General features: G+C 36.0%; 1 protein-coding gene across 4 annotated transcripts in view; it reads right to left on the bottom strand.

Annotated features, from left to right (window-relative positions):
• CNTRL (centriolin) overlaps window positions 1-19626 on the bottom strand; it is a 76327-nt gene that overhangs the window by 33630 nt on the left and 23071 nt on the right. For 2 of the 4 annotated variants that reach the window (XM_072960030.1, XM_072960032.1), the window contains 8 exons: window positions 17991-18110; window positions 16888-17116; window positions 15370-15479; window positions 13079-13273; window positions 8721-8874; window positions 7478-7698; window positions 4213-4389; window positions 1891-2025 (listed from right to left, as the gene is read on the bottom strand). In XM_072960030.1, the coding sequence (XP_072816131.1) occupies window positions 1891-2025; window positions 4213-4389; window positions 7478-7698; window positions 8721-8874; window positions 13079-13273; window positions 15370-15479; window positions 16888-17116; window positions 17991-18110 (1341 nt within the window). Of the gene's footprint in view, window positions 1-1890; window positions 2026-4212; window positions 4390-7477; window positions 7699-8720; window positions 8875-10508; window positions 10668-13078; window positions 13274-15369; window positions 15480-16887; window positions 17117-17990; window positions 18111-19626 lie in introns of those variants that run through there. The other 2 variants (XM_072960031.1, XM_072960033.1) reach the window with 2 other exon arrangements.

The raw sequence follows: 19626 nt of genomic DNA, 5'->3' as shown, positions 1-19626 counted from the left end.
ATTAAATTCAGACAATGCCTCTTTCAAGTAAAAAGAAACAGCTAAAATTTTTCTAAATTGTATAGAAAAATAGTTCTATATCCTATTGATTTTATTCCCCGTGAATAAAATCTACTTGAGTGATTAATTTTCTTCAAACTCGGTATAACACTGTTAACTAAAATGGAGAATTCAGCACTGCAATGAACATGCCTGCCTCCTCTGAAGTCTTTTATCTGTAAACTGTCCCTGTCCTTTGCCCTGAGGCACCCATATTTGGTCACAGGTGATCCGACCCAAGGACAGCCAATCCAGTGTCTAGCCACAAAACGAGTTCTCACTCTCTCCAAAATTTGAGCCAAGATCCAGTACAGCAAGTTGGTATTATAAGAGCTAGAACTGTAAAGTTAGGTCAGATTGGGGCTGGGGTCAATGCTGTGCCAAACACAACGCCCAGAGAGACAAAGAAGGAGAAATGAGAGCTGAGAAGGCCCTGAAAGATGGACACTAGCAAGCTATCTGTCTCCTTCCTTGAGATAGTGTTAGGTTTCAGTTCACTGCAACTAAATGACTCTGACAAAGACTAATTAGAGTTTAACTTGTACTCCTTATCAGAAGGTTAGTAAGCAAAGGACCTAGCTCTAACTGAGTCTCAAAGCATTCTGGAGAGCTGATCTCAGTTTCTACCTTGGAGAGAAGGCCCCTGAAGAATTTATTTTAGTCATTTTCTTTTAGAGATATATCCTGAAGTATTCATGGTTGAAATAAATATGGATGAGATTTTCTTTAAAATATTCCAGGAAAAAAAATGTGGACTAACTGAAACAAGAATGGCAGAATGGTGATAATTGTTTAAACTGTGTAAACAAAAGGGTTATTTTCTCTGTTTTTGTTACTATTTGAAAATTGCCGTAGGAAAAATAAAAAATAAAAATCCAATGAACACCCAACATACACACACACATACACACACACACACAACTCACACAAGAATGGAAAACATGTATAACTTTTATGATACTTGCTTCAGAAGCTGAAATGATTAAATTCTAGGTTATTAAATTTCCTTCAACTTTGAGGAAAAGATATTCAAGGCATTGGAAGATGAGAGAATTTAGTCCTATTTGTCAGAAGCCCCCCACTACATGACTTTTTGGAGCCTTCCCTCAAATCACAGCAACTCAGCTCCTTTATTCCTGGTGGAGTAGAGCAGCTGTCACCTCAGGCAGCCAAGTGGCCGCTGACCTCACAGATCCGGAGAGCTGCATGTTGATCCAGGTACCTGTTTGTTCAGACATCTGTCCTCTCTAAGAGAGTTTAATTACCTGGAAAATCCTGTCCACCTGCTTCTCCTGCAGTTTACTGGGCAGATTATTGTGATAATAGCTGTAAAAATATTCTGCCAAAGGAAACCCTGACAAATGTAAAATGACTGCATTTTTAATAATCCTTTTGAGAAGAGGATTGTGAAAACTTTACAATTCAGAAGTTCAACTGCAACTCACTCTAGTTAAACTCCTAAATCATTACAAAGATATTTCAGTGGAAGAAGAATGCATCAATCTGATAATTTTAGCTCAAACTGGTGACAAATCAACGTTTAGGGGAAATGCAAGGAATTGCTGTCACCATAAGTTTACACAGTGTTCTCTGTTTATTATGGACACTGCCTCCACCTCTTAGCACCATCATAACAACACAAAGGATGTGTATATTAATACTCTTAAAATGATGGGCTCACAAAGGAACAGGGGCTGCGCTACTGTCCCACCCAGAGTTCCTTTTTTCCAAAACATTCATGTTGCTTACTACTGCATGCAAGAGCAGGTTGTGAAGTGTTTTGACTAATAAGGATGGCAGCATCCTTGGGTGTCCTACGTAACGATGTACTGGGAACCAACAAGTCTCTACCTGCAGCTGTTTCAGTTGGGCGCGGAGCTCACTATTTTCTTGTTCCTTCTCTTCTGAGAGCTCGGCTTTTCCAAGGGCATTCTCGAGGGCTTGCTTTTCCTTCTCAAGTTCTGTTTGAAGAGCTGACTGTTCTAACTATTGCCATAGAAAACAAGGATATGAAAACATAAAACAGCAATGATTTATGATCTAAAAAGGCCTAAATAAATTTACATACACACGCAATCCCATGCTAGCTATGGTTTAACAGTAACTTAGTTTTATGTTATTAGAAGCCCAAGGTAATCTTTTCACATGCCTCCTTAAACAATTAATACTTAAGAAAAAGTAAGCATCAAAATTAGCTCAGCCCAGACACACCAAATCAGAATCTCCAGGGGTGAGCCCTTTAAAAGCTCCGTGAGTGATTTAATAATTACTGCTCTTTTCCCTTAGACCAACATTTCTCACACTGTGGTCCTCAAATACCTGCATCAAAATCACTTGGTGCGCCTGTTAAAAATGCAGATGCCCGGACTCCATCAGACTTGATGGGCTAGGATTTCTAGGATGAGGCCCAGGAATCTGCATTTAACAAGCATTGCAAATGACTTTATGTAACTAAAGTGTACCAATCAGAGATCTATAAATCAGAGAGAAGATTTGTTACGCTCCATACTCTCAATGTGTGGTTTGAAGATCAATCCTGGCAGTCTTGATGTCAAGGAGAATGTCCCTTTCAAGACCACACGAATTTGTGAAAAGGCCAGGTTGTTATAATATTTTTGTCAAGACTTATGAGAAAACAAATAAAAGACAATGGAAATACAAAGGATAATGGGTTTTAAGCTAGTAAGGGCTGGCTTAAAAACTCTTAAAAGAAGAAAAGTTATTTGAAAGGAGATGGCATCCAGATATTTTATTTACCATTATTTAAAAATATGTATTTACTGTTACTTTAATTGTTTTCACCTCAGCCTCCTGTTTCCTGTACTCTGATCATGTCAACTAATTTTATAAAACTTGGTACTCTTGAGAAATATAACCCTGACAATTGGCAAGTGGTCATTTGATATCTGATAAGTAAAGAAAAACGAAGTAACATAACTACTATAATAAGCCAGACCTACTTTTATTTCCTTTTCTAACCATATGAATGCTATTTTACATGAATTCCTGGGATTCAAATTATCTTATTTCACTTGCATCTAATTAGGACATATTGACCTTCCTCATGTGCCCGACATATAAAATCTGGGTATTCACTGTGCTCTGCATCTAGTGGGAGAGACGGACAGTCTAAACAGATGATTATCATATACACAATAAAATGCTTTGACTGAGCAGAGGTCAGCGGAAAACCAAAGAAGAATCCTGAACGTAGATTTTCAGTAGGCAGGAGAGGAAAGTTAGGATGGGCTTCCTGGAGGAGGATGCAGCCTATTTGGCCAATAGTTTAAAAAAAAAAACAACCCTGTATTTTAATGTGATCAAGAATATACTATAATTGGCTTCTGTCTGCCTCTCTGCCCTTATCTCTCACCCTCATTCCTTACTCCTCTCCTTGCTCCTGGCAGATTGGAGGCACACTTCCAGCACTTCAGATGCATTATGCTCTCTCTCCTGGCCTCTCTGCCTAGAACATACCCTTTACCCCTCTGACCCCTGCTCCCTCTGCATGGCCAAATCCTAGTCATTCTTCAAGTCTCAGTTGCAACATCATTCCTGTAGAGCGGTCTTCCTCGACCACTCCTCCCCAGCCATAGAATCCTATCCCTTTCTTTCTCCGACACCTGTTTCACCTACTAGACTGTCGGCTTCACAAAGACAGTAAGCATTCCTGTACAATTTCCCTGTAGCATCCATGACACCTCACCCTCCATGGGCAATCAATAAGGATGTATTGGATGAATAACTATTTCTCTAATTTGCAAGCACAATTTAAACCAGTGGATATTTCATCCAACTAAAATAGGAAGTAGCAAAATAAAATTTAACATCAACTTAAAAGAGGTCTCTCAAAGCTGTTTTGAGAAAGAAAAACTAGAATTTATTGATTATCAACTGCTAGGTGCTTTCAGGACCACTGTCTCACTTACCCTCAACATAACCCACTTTATAAATGAGGAGGCATTTGTCAGAGGCTCAGAGCCACAAAGTGATTTGCCCATATTCACACAGGGGTCATATTTAAGCTCAGAATGTCTGACTCCAAAAATATGCTCTTCTCATTGCTCCACATAAATTACATTAAAGTGTTTAATCTTAGATTAAATTAAAGGAAAGCTGACATGCTAAGGCCCAGGCTACTTGGTTTCTAGATAGCTTTATGCTCTTACTTACCTGGCTGAGCCTTGTTAGTTTTTCCAACTCTTCTTTGAGCTGGCTGGCTTCGGCATCCCTTATTTTTAACTGAGCCTCTAGTTCAGCCTCATAGGCACTGAGATCTCCTTGGGTCTGCTGCAGGGATGCATTCACCTCATGCTGCTCCTGGAGGGCGCTTTCCAGCTCTGCAAGATCCTGGAAGAAGTCAGTGTATGTTTAAGTACAGAATCCTTGCTGTGCTGCTTACACATCTGCAAATCATTATAAGTCACTTGAGCACTGTAAACCAAATGCTGGCCAGCCAGCGCTGGCCTGGCACAGAAAGTCTTCATTAGCCGTACGATGAAGCTGCAGGCTGTGTGAATCCACGTTGCAAAACAAAACTCTGACTAAAGGTAATCAGAAAAATCAGTAGGCTACAACATATTTTCCAAAGTAACCAGTTGTGTGATACTTCAAACGTGTCTGAATACATAAGAAGAAAAAAAGACAGGATAAAATTTAAGGGCTATTTTCCATGAGACATTGGGATAAATGTTTTCACACTCATTATTTCATCGCATTCTCACAGTAATTAACCCCATGTTATAAACAAGGAAATGGAAAATGAACAGCTAAGTAAACAGCACAGGGCTGTGCAGCTAATGTGAGATTTCTGACTCTAAAGCCCACACTCTTTCTACTAAGCCACAGTATGTTTACTCATCAGAAGAAAATGGAATAGCATTCTTTAATATTAAGGATGACAGAGAAACTTAAATGAGTGCTAACAAGAACATAAGTACATAATGATTAGCATACTACAGTTCTTTTTTTTTCTTAACATTTTTTATTGATTTATAATCAGCATACCACAGTTCTGATTCATTCTAGCTCATCTTTTTTTTATTATTAAACATTATAGCTTTCATCTATTTATTTGGTATCTTTCAGAATTAGGGGACACTACTCTGGATTAAAGAGGAGGATCCTGTGATAAGAACTTCTATAGAAGAGTTTCTCAATGGGGGATCCCAAAGACCACCTGGCATCTGAATCATATGGGTTGCGTGTGTGAAATGCAGACTCTACATATAACCAACAGAGAATTAATAAACAGAATGCAACAAGAGTTCTTACAAATTATTAAGAAAAAGATATGTGACCCAATAGAACAAATGGGCAAAGAATATGAATAGGGAATTCACTGAAGAGGAAAACTGAAAGGCAAATAAACAAATGAAAGTTGCTTAACCTCTCCAGTCATCAGGGGAAAATGCAGTCAAAACAAGATAGTATTTTGCACAGAGCATATAGGAACAAGTTAAACAAACCAAGAGGACACAATCAGACAAATCTAGAGTGTAGGACACTCAACAGGACTACCAACTGGACTCTCTACACACACACATTCACACACATTCACACACTCACAAGCTATAAAAGACATTCTTGGCACACACAACTGGGGAAATCTGAATATGATTTAAATAACAGATGATACTAAGGAATTGCTGTTAAATTTCCTAGGTGTAATAATGGTATCATAGTGATGTAGGAAAATGTGCTTATTTTTAATAGATGTGTACTGAACGGATGATGTCATAACATTTGCAACTTCCAAACGACCCAGCAAAAAAACAAATATAGCAAAATATTTGTTGAATCTAGAAGAGCACACAGATGCTCACAGAACCATTCTTTTCAACTTTCCTGAAAATGTAAACATTTTCATAATAAAAGGACATCATTTCAAACTCATTAGCAAACACCAAATCTGATAAAATGTTAAACTTCCTGAATTTGATCATTATTCCATTTTTATGTTAGAAAATGTCCTTGTTCTTAGGAAGCACACGCTGACATATTTAGAAGGTAAAAAGCAGGATGTCTATAACTAATTCTCAAATGATCAGAAAAATTTTATATAAAAATGTATATAAAATCATGTAAAATTACACATGAGAGAGATGAAGCAAATATGGCAAAATATTAATTGATGACTCTAAATGAAGGGTACAGTGACTGTTCTCTAAGCTTGAAATTATTTCAAAACTAAGGCTTACCAAATAAAAGTTAGACAACACTAAGGTGTCAGTAAGGATGTAGTGTAATGGTAGCCCTTATATTGCTGGTGGGAATAGAAATTCATATAATCACTACAGATAGTAATTTGACAATATCTAGTGAAGTTGAGGACTCACATAACACTCTGACTCGCAGTTCCACTGAGAACAAAGTCCCCAAGCTCAAGACGTGTGTTACTCTCAACATCACAATAGCAAAAGACTGTAAACCACCTCAGTGTCCTCCAAGAGGAAAATGAGTAAGCAATAAATCTGTGGTCTATACATATAAAGAAATGATACATACATCAATAAAAATAATCAAAGTAGAGCTACATGTATCAATATGCATAATTCTCAAAAACATAAACATGAAGGAAGGAAGCGGCCAAAGAATACACTATGTACTGTTTATATAAACCCTAAAATTATGCAAAACAATACTGTATGTTTATGGATGGATACATATATAGAAGAGAGATACAGGGAAATAACAATCAAATTCAGGATTTTGCTACTCCTGGAAGGGGATATATTGAAGCTTTCAAGTATATCTGCATGTTTTATTTCTTAAGCTGAGTTGTAAGTACACGGTGTTAAGTATTTTTTGATATTTTTATATGCCTGCTAAATTTCATAATATTAAAGCATATTAATTCAAATTTCCAGAGCCAGCCCTACTGAGGGTGAAGTTTGAGAATCTGGGTTCTCCTATAAGATAAAGTTTGCTGCAAACAACTAAAACAGAGCAAGTGAAATCTCCAAATAAATGGCAACAAACTAGGTATGGAAGGGTATAATTTACAATGCTGTGTCTGTCTTGTTAGCTGTAAAATAATGCTAAAATTACAAAGCAACAGCAGCAAGAATAAGAAAAAATTATGTTTTGCTTAATTTTGCTACACAAATAATAAAAAATATGAACATTCAATACAGCATTTGTAATAGCTACAATTTCATATTCTTTAGAATTATCTGATCACAACATTTTTCAGGATTAGAACTTCAGCTAAAACAATCTCCCTTGTCTTAGTAAAGGAAAAATAATGGTTTCAAGTATGTCAACAACTAAAGCTAAAAAGACCCCAAAGAACAAAACAAAAAAAAAAACCCACTAAATATCCACTAACACTTTTGCCACTTCTAATTGCACCATTGCTAACTTCCTTAACTAACTTAATTTGGACATCAACTACTTCTGAGGCCAAGGAAAACAGGTAAGAAGAAACAAATCATACCTTCCTCATATTTTCTGCATCCAAGGCAACTATTTCCAGTTGGTCCCGCTCCTGCTCAACCTCAGTCAATCTCTGCAGCAGGGTCTCTTTCTCATCTTGTAGCCTTCTGCATTCATTCTGGGCCTGAGCTGCCTGGCCTTTGACAGTCCCCAGGTATTCCTGCAACCCACTGATGACACCTTCTAAGTCCTTCTTCAGGGCTTCATTTGCTGCTATCTGGCCTGAGCAAGACGGAAAAAAGGAAGGTGATAATGTATATGAGAAAATGCTTTCAAGATATATAATTACTGTATCTTGTATTAGCTATTTGTTACTTGTTAAGAATGAAATTCTAAGCTTCCAATTATTTCCTATCTTATTTTTCTTTATCAAGATTTAATAATAGTTTTTCCCCATATTATCCATGGTACAGCAGTATTAAGCAGGTATACAATAAAAATAGTATATTCATGGGCATTGCTTATAAAATGCTTAATTCATGCTTTAAAAAGTTTAAAGGAGTAATTTCTAAACAAAACAATGAAAAACGTGCAGTAAAACTGAGTTCTTGCCACTAGATACACAAAACAAAATCACTCAATATACAAGATTAATCTAAGACTGGCAGCATAAACCAGTAACCTGGAGATTTAAAAGAGCAAACCAACCATATATTGGATACCTGTTATGTCTGGGCACTTTATGAACATGACCTCATTTAATCTTTCCCAAAACTAATGATTGTGATAGAAATAACTTGTCCCAGGTCACACAGCTGATAATGGCAAAACAAGGACTGTGGTCTTTTTACACCAAACCAAGGCTCTCATCACTACGGCCTATTATCTTCCTCTCCCTCTAAGTATGGCAATGTCACAATTTAAATTTGCATTGCAAAAATAAATCCTAACATTCTTTCTACATTTTCCTTATAACCAGACACTAAATGTCTGATCTCAATGCACTCTTTGCTCCTGAAAGGATTTTATGCCTTAGAAAAAGACAACCACATGCCAGAATTCAACATGATCATGTATGGACTTCTGGACTATTGAGTGGAATGACCTGACTCACAGAACATCAATGCAACAAAACTAAAATAAATTTTTCAAAAATTTTATTGAACATTTTTGAGTACTTTGTAAATATTTCCCTGTCAAATACTAGTACTAACAGCTGAAGCATATTCAGCCAATATCTGGATTAATGCCTGTCATTTGTCTTTTGTTAACACTGAAATTGATTTTAAATAATAAATTCTCACCTTCAGTAAGCTGTTGTTCAAGGTCCTTAATCTCTTCAGTCTCTTTAGCAATTCTAGAAAGTATCTCGTCCAAACGGCTTTCAAGTTGCTTGTACTGCTTGTTCATAATGTCAAGCTGTTGTTCTTTACCTCTTTTCTGAGCCTTCATATGGCACTGAATAGAGAAAAAAAATCGACAAAATCCCAGATTCTTTAAACTCTTCTAAAAATATTAATCCTTAATAACATTTCTAAGGAAGAATGGAAAACACAATGTAAAAATTTGCATCTACTTTGTCTCAGACTCTTGTTTTCACGTGAGCAGTTTTCATTTAAACCTCATGATAACCTGATGTGGGAATCATCTCCATTTTACAGATGGATAGATTGAGGATCAGGAAAATTAAGTGATTTTTCCAAGGAAACAGCTAATAGGTAATGTAGCCAAGTTCGGTTTTCTTTGCTCTGCATTAAAATGTGTCATTTTAAAAAGGTTTCCAAAAAGTTAACTGATTATATATACATATATCCATAGAAAAAGACTATATTCCAAAATGTTATCAAGGATTATATTTGGGCAGAAGGATTACAGGAATTTTTTTTCTTTTTTATGTGTTTTCTTATGTTTAAAAATTTTAGAATAGACAAGTAATACCTTTGTAATTAAAAAAAGTTACACGTAATTTTTAAAAAGTTTCCGAGGAAAATGAAACAAATAATTCCTTAGAATTCAAGTTTAATATCAATTCCTTATGCAAAGAAACATTTTACTTTTAAGTTCCATAAACTAGGAGTTGAGAGTACCTCAAAGACCAACAGTGATTCTCAAGATGGAGGCCCCTATGGAGACACATCCCCAACCACTAAATTGCCTCTGGTGGAACACAGCGCTTTTCACACACCCACACACCCTCTCACACCCGGAGAGTCAAAGCACTAGAGTGCTATTGTTATCTGAAAGGACTGGATTGTATTTCTCAGGTCTGCTAAGGGAAGGACTGAGAACCAATGATCTAGTCTAACTCTTGCTTTTACACATGAGAAGACTGAATCTTAGATCCATCAAATGACTTGCCCTGATCTCCTTAGGCAACTGTTCATATGGAGACAAAACAATTCCCCAGAGCACCTGTGCCTTCCCACTCACACTCTCACGGCTGGCTCTCATTTGCCCCCACAGGATCACAGGAATAGTACAATAATAAATTAAAAGAAAGTTATCAGGAGAAAGAACTATCTTACAACCCAAACAAAAAACTCCAAGCTTCTCAAGTCTAAGACTCATTTGATTATAAGAGAATATTCTTCAATTTTACACGTCTACTGCCTCCAAAGACAAGAAAGAAAAGTCTCTTTATTTTTGAAGAATAAATGAGAGGCAGTTTGATTGGAAAGTTTTTATTTTACTATCATAAAACTTGATGGAATTCTCAAAACTCTTCTCCCACTCTCCCAAAATACCTATCTGGAACCTTTCTGAAAAGGCAACTGCAGATAAAAGCTTAAATTCTAAGTCAATTTAGGATTTTTATAGCTCAAGAAAGATTTTTACAATCTTCTGCTTTCACTTCTCCATCAATTAATCTTTAAAATTTACCATTAAAACTTCCACTAAAATCTCTTCACATGCAAGACCAAAAAAAATTAGTTCAATATGCAATAATCTGCATTAAACACATGGGAGCAAAAGTAGATTCAGCGATTTTCACTACCGTAGAGCTCACAAAGAGGTACTGTGAAAACAGGAACTTACATCTCTGACTCCACCTCCTTTTTAAGTCCTTTGTACAGAGAAAGAAATGATCGTACCTTAACTTAGAATTCGTCCTGTTAAAACCGAGCCGTTGAGAACAGAGAACTTATGGGCGGAAGGCTTTCTAATTCTGTCTTCAAACTCATGTGCACTTCCCTCTCTGACAGCCACATTTTCGTAAGCGCCTCCAAGACTCTCTAACTTTCCAGCGCTTCAAACCACATTCCTGGCACAGACAGAGCGGCAGCCTAGCCCGTCCAATCATAAGCAGCCTTTGTAAGCAGGCCCCACCCTCTGCGCTTTAAATCACAACACAGGAAGCGCCCACAGGCCAATCACGCACAGTCTCTGCAACAGATTACTGGAGGCTAATTCCCTCCAGGGTACAGATACCTTTTGCTTCCACACGGCATTGCCAGATAGGGAAGAGGGATAAAAATCTCCCTTTATTATTTTGCTCCTGTAATATCTGTGCTTCTAGCTATGAACACTTTCTATAAAACAGGATTTGATTTTTAAACAGTAACTTTTCATTTTGAAAACTAGTTAAATGCTTGTCTGTTGAGAACTTGATGAGGCCTGGCTCTGGGCTAATTTTAAAAATAATTAATCTCTTTAGACCTTTAATTCCTTTGTGAGAAGAGAGTCATTGTACTAGCATAAATATGGGGTCTGCCTCTTCCTAAAAGGGGGACTTTGGGAAATCATTTAATTTTTCTAAATCATTTTCATCTTATGTAAATTAAATAAAAACAAGTACAATGCATTTGGCACTTAATATATTTGCTTCCCATCATATCTCAGAGTCCGTTTACTGTTTTCTAATCTCTCAAGTTTTTACTTCTAACTTCTATTGCTATTCAGAAAGATACTTCATCCGATTAGATGAGTTAATTAAATGTCTGTATCTACAGAAAAATATGCAGAGATCCCATTCTTGATTCTTTCTCCTTTGCACATTTTGTAGCTTAAAATGGGGGTGCCCAACACTGGCCAATAAGGTGACTTTCTGCAAGTTAGAAAAAGATGTTCCTTCTGGTGAACAAATTAAAGAGACATCATCTGTTGCTCAGACTAAGGCTGTAACCCTGAAAAACCCCGAGCCTTTAGGAGTTTTAACAATATCAAAAAGGAAACTTAAGTCTAGTTTGTATGTTTCAACTTCACTAATTCAAAACTTGAATCTAGTTTGTATGTTTCAACTTCACTAATTCGGACTGATTTGGGCTACCTTCAAAACTTGGATGCCTTTCCCACTTCTCATTTAACTCCTTTCTATATGTAATTCACAGAAATCCAGTAAGCATTACACTCTCTATACACCAAGAATATCATAGTCATTTGCTGAAAGCAAACATGTAATCTAGGTTCCAGTTACACTCGGAGATCACACAACCAGAAGGAGCAGCAAAGACACTTTGGGTGGTGCGGCAGGTTCTTTCCTACCTTCCTCGATGCATGCATTCATAAACATAGTGCTGGCCCCTGGGGATACGGTTCCTGTCCTCAGAGGCCTGACATGGGGTGATAAGACTTCTGAACAAATAAATTCAATCATGTAAGATATTATTGACCATACTACATATTACTTAAAATCTCTAATTTTTATGTAATGAAAATTCTTTAAAATCATCAAGATTACTTTTGGTTTCAATTTTAATACTAAGTCTTGGGCTTTTTGTTAGAAAAGACCTTGCGTCTGTGATAATATGGCCACCCCTTGTCAAAATTAGCTGGCTTGCAAAAAATATCTACGATATTTTACTAAAGTGTTTAAAGGGATAATTAAATAACTTGTCAAGCACCTAAAGCAATACAGGTGTATTGTTCTTACCATTTCAAATTCTATGATTTCTCTTAATCCAGAGAGCTTAAAGTTTTTTTTTCAATCTTATTATTCAAAATATACCAGTAAAATAAGCAGGAAATATTTTTATTTCTATCTTATAAATACTGGCTAAAATATAAGCCATTAGTAAAACTTTTCAGACTCCATCATCTAACCACCTGACCACCTATCGCCACATTTTAGGAAGACATATTCTAGAGAAAGGTTTTCTTTTTAAGGATAAAACAAAACAATACAAAACAACAAATAGCTTTAGTGGAATATTTGCATAAAGGATTAAAAACAAATAGAAAAACGACTCTGAGCCTCCTCCACTCTCCCATGTCGCCACCTTGCTCTCAGGGAAGAAGATGAGGCAAGGAGAGAGAAATAGTAAGAGGTTTGGAGAGTACCTTAGAGCAGGTTTCTCTTGATTTGAAATATAATGAAATTCAATGACTTTAAAAAATAAATGTATCATGTATCCACCATTCTACTGAAAGCTACCTCCTTCAAGACCTGGATTCTTTCATTTTAAACAAACACACATACACACTATATATATATATATGTTGTATGTGTATATACATACATACACATGTATATATATAATACATATACATATACACATATTATATATAATATACACATACACATAAACATTATATCACTCAAACTTGTCCATCAAACTAAAAGAGACTCTCAGAACTCTGAGGCTAAAGATGATGAAACATAGTATCTAGAAAGAATGATATTCTAGTTCCCATAGAACAAGCGAAAATCTCTTCATTTACTTACATGTTTTGGATCTTTGGAATCCAGACTATCTATGACTGTTTGCAGGTCCTTGATCTCCTTCTGCTTTTCAGCAATTTCTTGCCTTTGCTTTTCCATCTGCATTTCTAGATCCAGAGCTTCTTGGCGTAATTTATTCAGAAGTTGTATCCTACCACTCAACTGCTTGAAAAGAAATTCTTTCTCTGCTTCTGAAATCTAATACCCCAAATCCCAACAAACAATTAACAGAGGACAGCAATACTGATTTACAAATTTACAGAAAACAATTGTACAATTTAAAAATGTATTCATGCTCTATCAGTTTTTTCTCTAATAAAAGTAAAATGTAGGAGTTACCTAGGCATTTCATTCATATCTTTTTTCAGTTTTTTTTTTAATGGAGGTACTGGGGATTGAACACAGGACCTTGTGCATGCTAAGCATGTGCTCTATCTCTGAGCTATACCCTTCCCCCATACATATCTTATACTTTTATCCTTCCTATATGTAGAATATCTTATTTTATAAAAGTTTATGAAACATAGTAACAGGTAGAAATGAAGTTGTCATCCAAGTATAAATAACAAATTATTAATAATAACCATAATATTAACAGTAGCTGACTTTATATAGCACTTACCCTTGTATTAGCATATTGAGTCAATAGATAGTGTAATGAAAATTTTAGGCTACATTATATTTACTCATTTAAATTATTACTTTTTCTAAACACATTTTGTAAGCATCCATTTACTTAAAAATTATGTACATTATTTATTTCTATCAATATAAAGCTTTGGCCAGTACTGTTAGGAAACATTCTTACTTAATTACCGAATCATTTTTGATATCTCCCTCCACCTCATCTCCCATTTTCAATTCATCTTTTAAGTCCTATCAGTTCTACTGCCAGGTTTACCTAGAATTAGTCTGCTTTCTCTCCACATCCACCATCACCTCCATAGTCCAGGCTATTACCAATTCCTGCCTGTACTAAACAACAACCTCCTAACCACTGTACACATCTCCATTCTCTCCATTTTTCTCATCCCATTTCAATCTCATCAGTAGCCAGAGTGATCTTATAAAAATACAAACAGGATCAGCCACTCTAGTACCTAAAGTCCTCAAAGTTTTCCCATTACATTCAGAATAAAATTCAAACCCCTTAAAATGGCCTATAATGCCTGGCATGAACTTTAACCTCACCTTCTACTACACTCTCCCTCACTCTGCAGAGGAATCTTTAGTCTGAAGTCTGCACGCACTGTCCCCTCTGGCTGAAATACTCTTTCCCCGAACTCAGCCTCACTGGCTCCTTCTCATCCTTTGGGTCTCAGCCTAAACAACACCTCTTCAGAGAGGCCTTTGTGGGTTCCCATGATCTACATCCTATTTATTGTCTCTCCTAATTTTTTTTTCCCTATAACACTAATGTTGTTTAACTACATTTCTTTTTAACTTATTTTTAATTATTTACTGTCTAGTTCCTGCCCACGAGGGAGGAACACATACGTGTTTTGTTCAGTATTCAGGGCCCAAGCCAGTCAGGGACTGCCATATAGTGAGCTTCCAATAAACCTGAATCAATTTCTAGTTACTAAATATTTTGAAAGTAACAATACAGGATATCATTTTTTAAAAGTATATAATTTGAACTTCACATTCTTGTTCTACCTAGTATGGTATGCATATAGTTACCATCATAATTTTGAAATACTGGTTTTTAAAAGCTGCAAATAACTAATAAAACCTTTACATCCTTAAGAACTAAAATACAAAAAACACATCCTTTTTTTGAATTTTCTCCCTATGCAATTACATCATGGGTATGAGCTACTTACTTCTTCACAACACCATCTTTTTGCATACCATATTTTATATCATTTACATTTTTGCTGCTTGTGTCTGATAATGTTCATGGTAGAGATGTCTTCTGGCTCTTAATCTAGGTCCCAGGATCTTAAAGATGGGGAGTGTTTAATTAAATTAGAAGACACATGTTAGGAAGCAGCTTCCCTGGGTAAAACAGACACTTTCATAATAGAGTAGATGGAATATAATATCTTTTTGTATAAATTGTTAAGTAATGTAAATATCTACATACTCTATAACATGCTAATAGGATGTGATCATAAATGGAAAGAAATGTAACTGGAAAATGCTAGAACCATATCTGACTTTGAAATTTGTTCTTCTATAATTAATTAAGCAGCACTGATTTAAAAGATTGCTTTACATGGTTATGAAGGGGGAAAACATGTTTCGTTTTTGGCATTTCCTCTTAGCAATGCTGCTTTGCTTTTACATACTTTTTTAAGTTGTATAGCTTCTTCAAGTTGTTTAAATTCTTCAGTAGCTCTTAAAATTTGTTGTTCTGCCTTTTCTATTTCATCATGCAGTTCTGATAGTCGAGTTTGTGCTGCAAATTTAAAAACCATGCACACAGACACACACAAGAAAAATCTTGAATTCTAAAATTTCTCTTTTTCTTAGCAATACCATCCCCCCCAATTAAATTGTGCAATTATACATAACAGGAATTTTTAAAAAAAATTTCTTATGATGGTTTTCCTCTGTATTACTTAACCTCTAGAATGGTTTCATGCTATGCTATAGAGCTATAATAGATCCTTTTATCTGTAAAAGTCTTAACATAAAAGGGGCTTTACTTGATACTTCCAACATTGAAGAACTCTTTGGAGAGAATAAGGATTTTATTGGTAAATATGCACTTATATGTCACTAAGTTATAATTAGGTTTAGGGTACTAAACAAAAACCTGTGTTAAAGGCAAATGCTTTATGATGGGACTCATTATCAAGAAATTCACCATTGAACAGTCTCTCCCAGCTGGAAGTGATCTCAAATCAACTACTTTCTACCTCAAATTTCTGACTTCTCTCTCCCTCCCTCCCCACCTCCTATAAAACTATGAGCCCCTTGAAGCTAGTCTGTACATCTGCCTGATTCAGTTTTATTTTCCCCTCCAGAGCCTTGCCTATAGTATATGCGCACATGGACAAGGCAGCCTATTTTCTCCCCTCTCCAAGTCAACCTTGCCTTCTATGTTTTCCATTTAGCTGCCAACCAAGGGAAGATGGGCTGCTGATCTCACTGACTGAGATCCCCACAGCAGGCCACGATTACTAGTAAGAAGCATGAACTCAGGTTTGCTTTCTCCTTCCTCCATGTCCATTCAGCTAAGCGGGTAGTGGATTCAAGTTTGCCACTGGGAGGGTCTCTAAGTGCCCCCTTGGACTGATTTATTCCTCTTCATGATTTGCCAGGAAGTGGCAAAATCTCTTGAATTAAACGTTGGGTTTTGTTTGTTTCTTTTTTTTGGTGGGGGAAGAGGTTGAGGAGGTGGAGTGTGGGACAGGTCAGGAAGAGTCACAGGACAGCCTTAGGCCCAGGCCTAAAGAGAGTGCACTGATCCAGCTTATCCAAAACACTGCTTTAGGTTTTGACTACATGTACGGGAAACAATAAAGTGGTACTTAACTTGCTTCAATTATTACTAATTATGCCTTTGAATGTATAGGTCCACTAGTAAGAAGGACCTGTTGGCAGGATGAAATTTAAGCATTCTTGGATCCCCTGGATGCACTGCAATCAAATTATGGTCAAAAATCTCATTCACCATCATAACAGGAATCATTAAAAAATAACCTGCTCAATGAATCACTACTTTGGTTTTGGACTTCCCATGTAAACAACAATATAATAAATAACTCCAGCATGTTTAATTAGAAGAATTTAAAAACCAAATTTGCTTATATATTCAATCTTTTTATATTTTTAAAGAAAGAATTTAACTTTTTTTTAACCTGCACTTATTTTGTTTTCTTTGTCTTCTAGTTGTACGTCCAGTGGCGTATGGGCTGTCAAGTTCACGTGTTCGTTTCTAAGTTGTTCCCCTTCACCTGGCTCCATCCTCTTGATCTCTACTGCCTGGGCACTATCAGTAATGTAACTCTCTGTGGCGAATTCATTTCTCTTGTATCTGGATTTGCCAATATAAGGGCTTTCATCTGGGGCTTTATCAATGTCGATATACTAAAAGCAAACAGATTTTTGTTTAATAAATAACTTCTAAGCAGTTAGGTGACATTATTCATTTTATTAGTGAAGGATATATCACTGAATTGTCTAAATATTAACACCACGTACATAGAAGTTGAAAAAAATATATCATTCTTTTATCTTAGTCTTAATACATACTAAAAAGGAACTAGAACAAAAATTAATCTCAAAAGAATTCCTCCTTCTATCCCCAAAAAGTGAGTTTGGATTGACTGATTAAGGAACTGCCTACAGTTATATAGTTTTTTTTTTTTACAATACTGCTTAATCTCACAAATCAGAAACCTAGGTGTTTTATTTTGGTTTTTTGGCTGAAATATATGTAAAAATCTCAGTTTAATAAATTTTAACAATTGAATTTTTACTAAATACATGATACTGATTGGAATCACTGGATCTTGGAAGTTTAACTGTTCCTGTTGCCGGTGGCAGTTACGGTATTTGCACAAATAATGTGTGACTAGTAGTGAACCCAGTGATTACTGAACAATGTAGGGAGATGACTATTCTGGTTGCTGAAGCACTTTCCCTGGAAGTCTGGATTTAAGGAAGCTGATCAACCATACCCTAGAGTGAGGTTTCCAACTGAGGATTAGAAGGCTGCTTTGGGTTCAAATAGGACAAATATCCTCTTGGGGCTTTTAAACTCTTTTGGACACTGCTTTACCTCACTGAGCCACATAATTCATGGATTCAATCAAAATACATTTACTCTGTTGATATCCTCATAACCAGAATATGGAGTGATTATTGATAAAATCCTTTGAACATCTCTGCATCCTGCCCTCCCCTGCCCCATTCTACGCTAGCTTTAACTTTGGAGTACTATAAAATTAAAATAACTCACCTCTGATGGATAATAATTTAGTGGCTCAAATTTAGCATCAATTTTATAAAAGGCCAATTCCTGTTCCAGTTCATACTGTTTCTGACATGCTCGAGTTAGTTCCATGGTCTTCTGCCTTAGCTATCAGCCCAATTAGATATGAAATAACATACAGATTCAGTAAGTTAATATAAAGGCAAGTTCTAATCATAACTAATAATTAGATTATTAAAACCCCACAGCAAATAAAGCAACATTCAGCATTTTATCCTAATTCTTAAGTATTATAAAGAATAAAATACAAAATTATCATTTCATAAGAGATCACATAAAAGACCTTTGAAGTTTGTATGTTACTTCAGGATACAATAAAAAAAGTTTTAAAAATCATTTAAGTTTGCTTTATCCAAACATGACAATAACTGTGTATCAATTATTTTTAATTAACCAGTCTACTTAGTACCAGCTTCCTGGTTTCCCAATAATTCGTACTAATTTATTTAACTTACTCATGACGGCTTCAAATCACGGATAGAAACGATATTTGGCATTAATTACAAACAACTTAGAAGGAGAGAGAAGGATGAAAACGGGAGCTTGGTTTTAATTGTTGTACTGCTGTGCTGTAACATTTTGGCTAATGGCATCTCAGTTTTAAGTGTTCAGAACCTTATTGTAACAGAGGATAAGGGATGTAAATAAACTCAATCAGATCCAAATATGTAATATTAAAATTTTAATAAAGTAATCCTACTGTAATTACAACGTTTTAGTTATGATTAGAAATTTTAGGAGCTAGAAGAAAGCAAATCACCTAATCTGATCCTCTGATTATAAATAAAGAAATTGAGTTCCAGATTGGTGAACTGACTTGTCAAAAGTTACACATTAGATTAGTGGCATAAGTTAAACATTTTATCAATTACTAGTACCAGCCCCCTTTCTACTAAATTAATCCTTGAGTTCATTTCAAAGGTCCATTAAGTGATTTCTGCCTTTTTTTTTCCTCCAGTGTCTGACGGTAGATACCAGACAAAAAACATGCAGGAAAACTTCATTAATATAAAAATGCAAGCTGAAGAGAATAAAACATAAACAAACATGAACATTTTACAAGGCCCATGAAATCAAAACCGTGCATGATTTAGCTTACAGTCACCTCCTGATTATCCATCAACATGGAAGTAAGGCTAACCTAGATGGCAGGTAATCCTGCTTGAGTACTCATTGCATGCCACTGTGCTAAGCATTTGACATGTGCTGTCTCACTGAATCTTCCCAACTACCCCTATGTGACATTAAAAGTTGCACAGGAAGGTCAAATAACTTGCTCAATTGCATAGCTGGTAGCAGAAGAGGCAGAGTTCAATGCCAAGCTTCCTGAATTCAATCCCAACACTTTGTAATACGATACTGCCTTCAATGTCCTGCTGCAGGGTGTCAAGCACATTACCTGCACTGATGCTTTCACTGAATGCTCACTAGTCCCCCAGTCTCAGAAAAGCAACACAACCAACAGTGTCAACAATCTTGGGCTTCTCTCCTCAAAGATCATTGGCAATGGGGACAAACAAAGGCAAATGTGACTGAACCATGGAGTACATATGGGCTGGTGGCCTCTGCAGGCAAATACAGTTGACCCATGAATAACGTGGGT

The sequence above is a fragment of the Vicugna pacos genome, chromosome 4 (assembly GCF_048564905.1).
Source record: "Vicugna pacos chromosome 4, VicPac4, whole genome shotgun sequence".
Taxonomy (NCBI): Eukaryota; Metazoa; Chordata; class Mammalia; order Artiodactyla; family Camelidae; genus Vicugna; species Vicugna pacos.
Note: the sequence above shows the minus strand (reverse complement) of the source record. Positions and strands in the feature narration are given on the sequence as shown.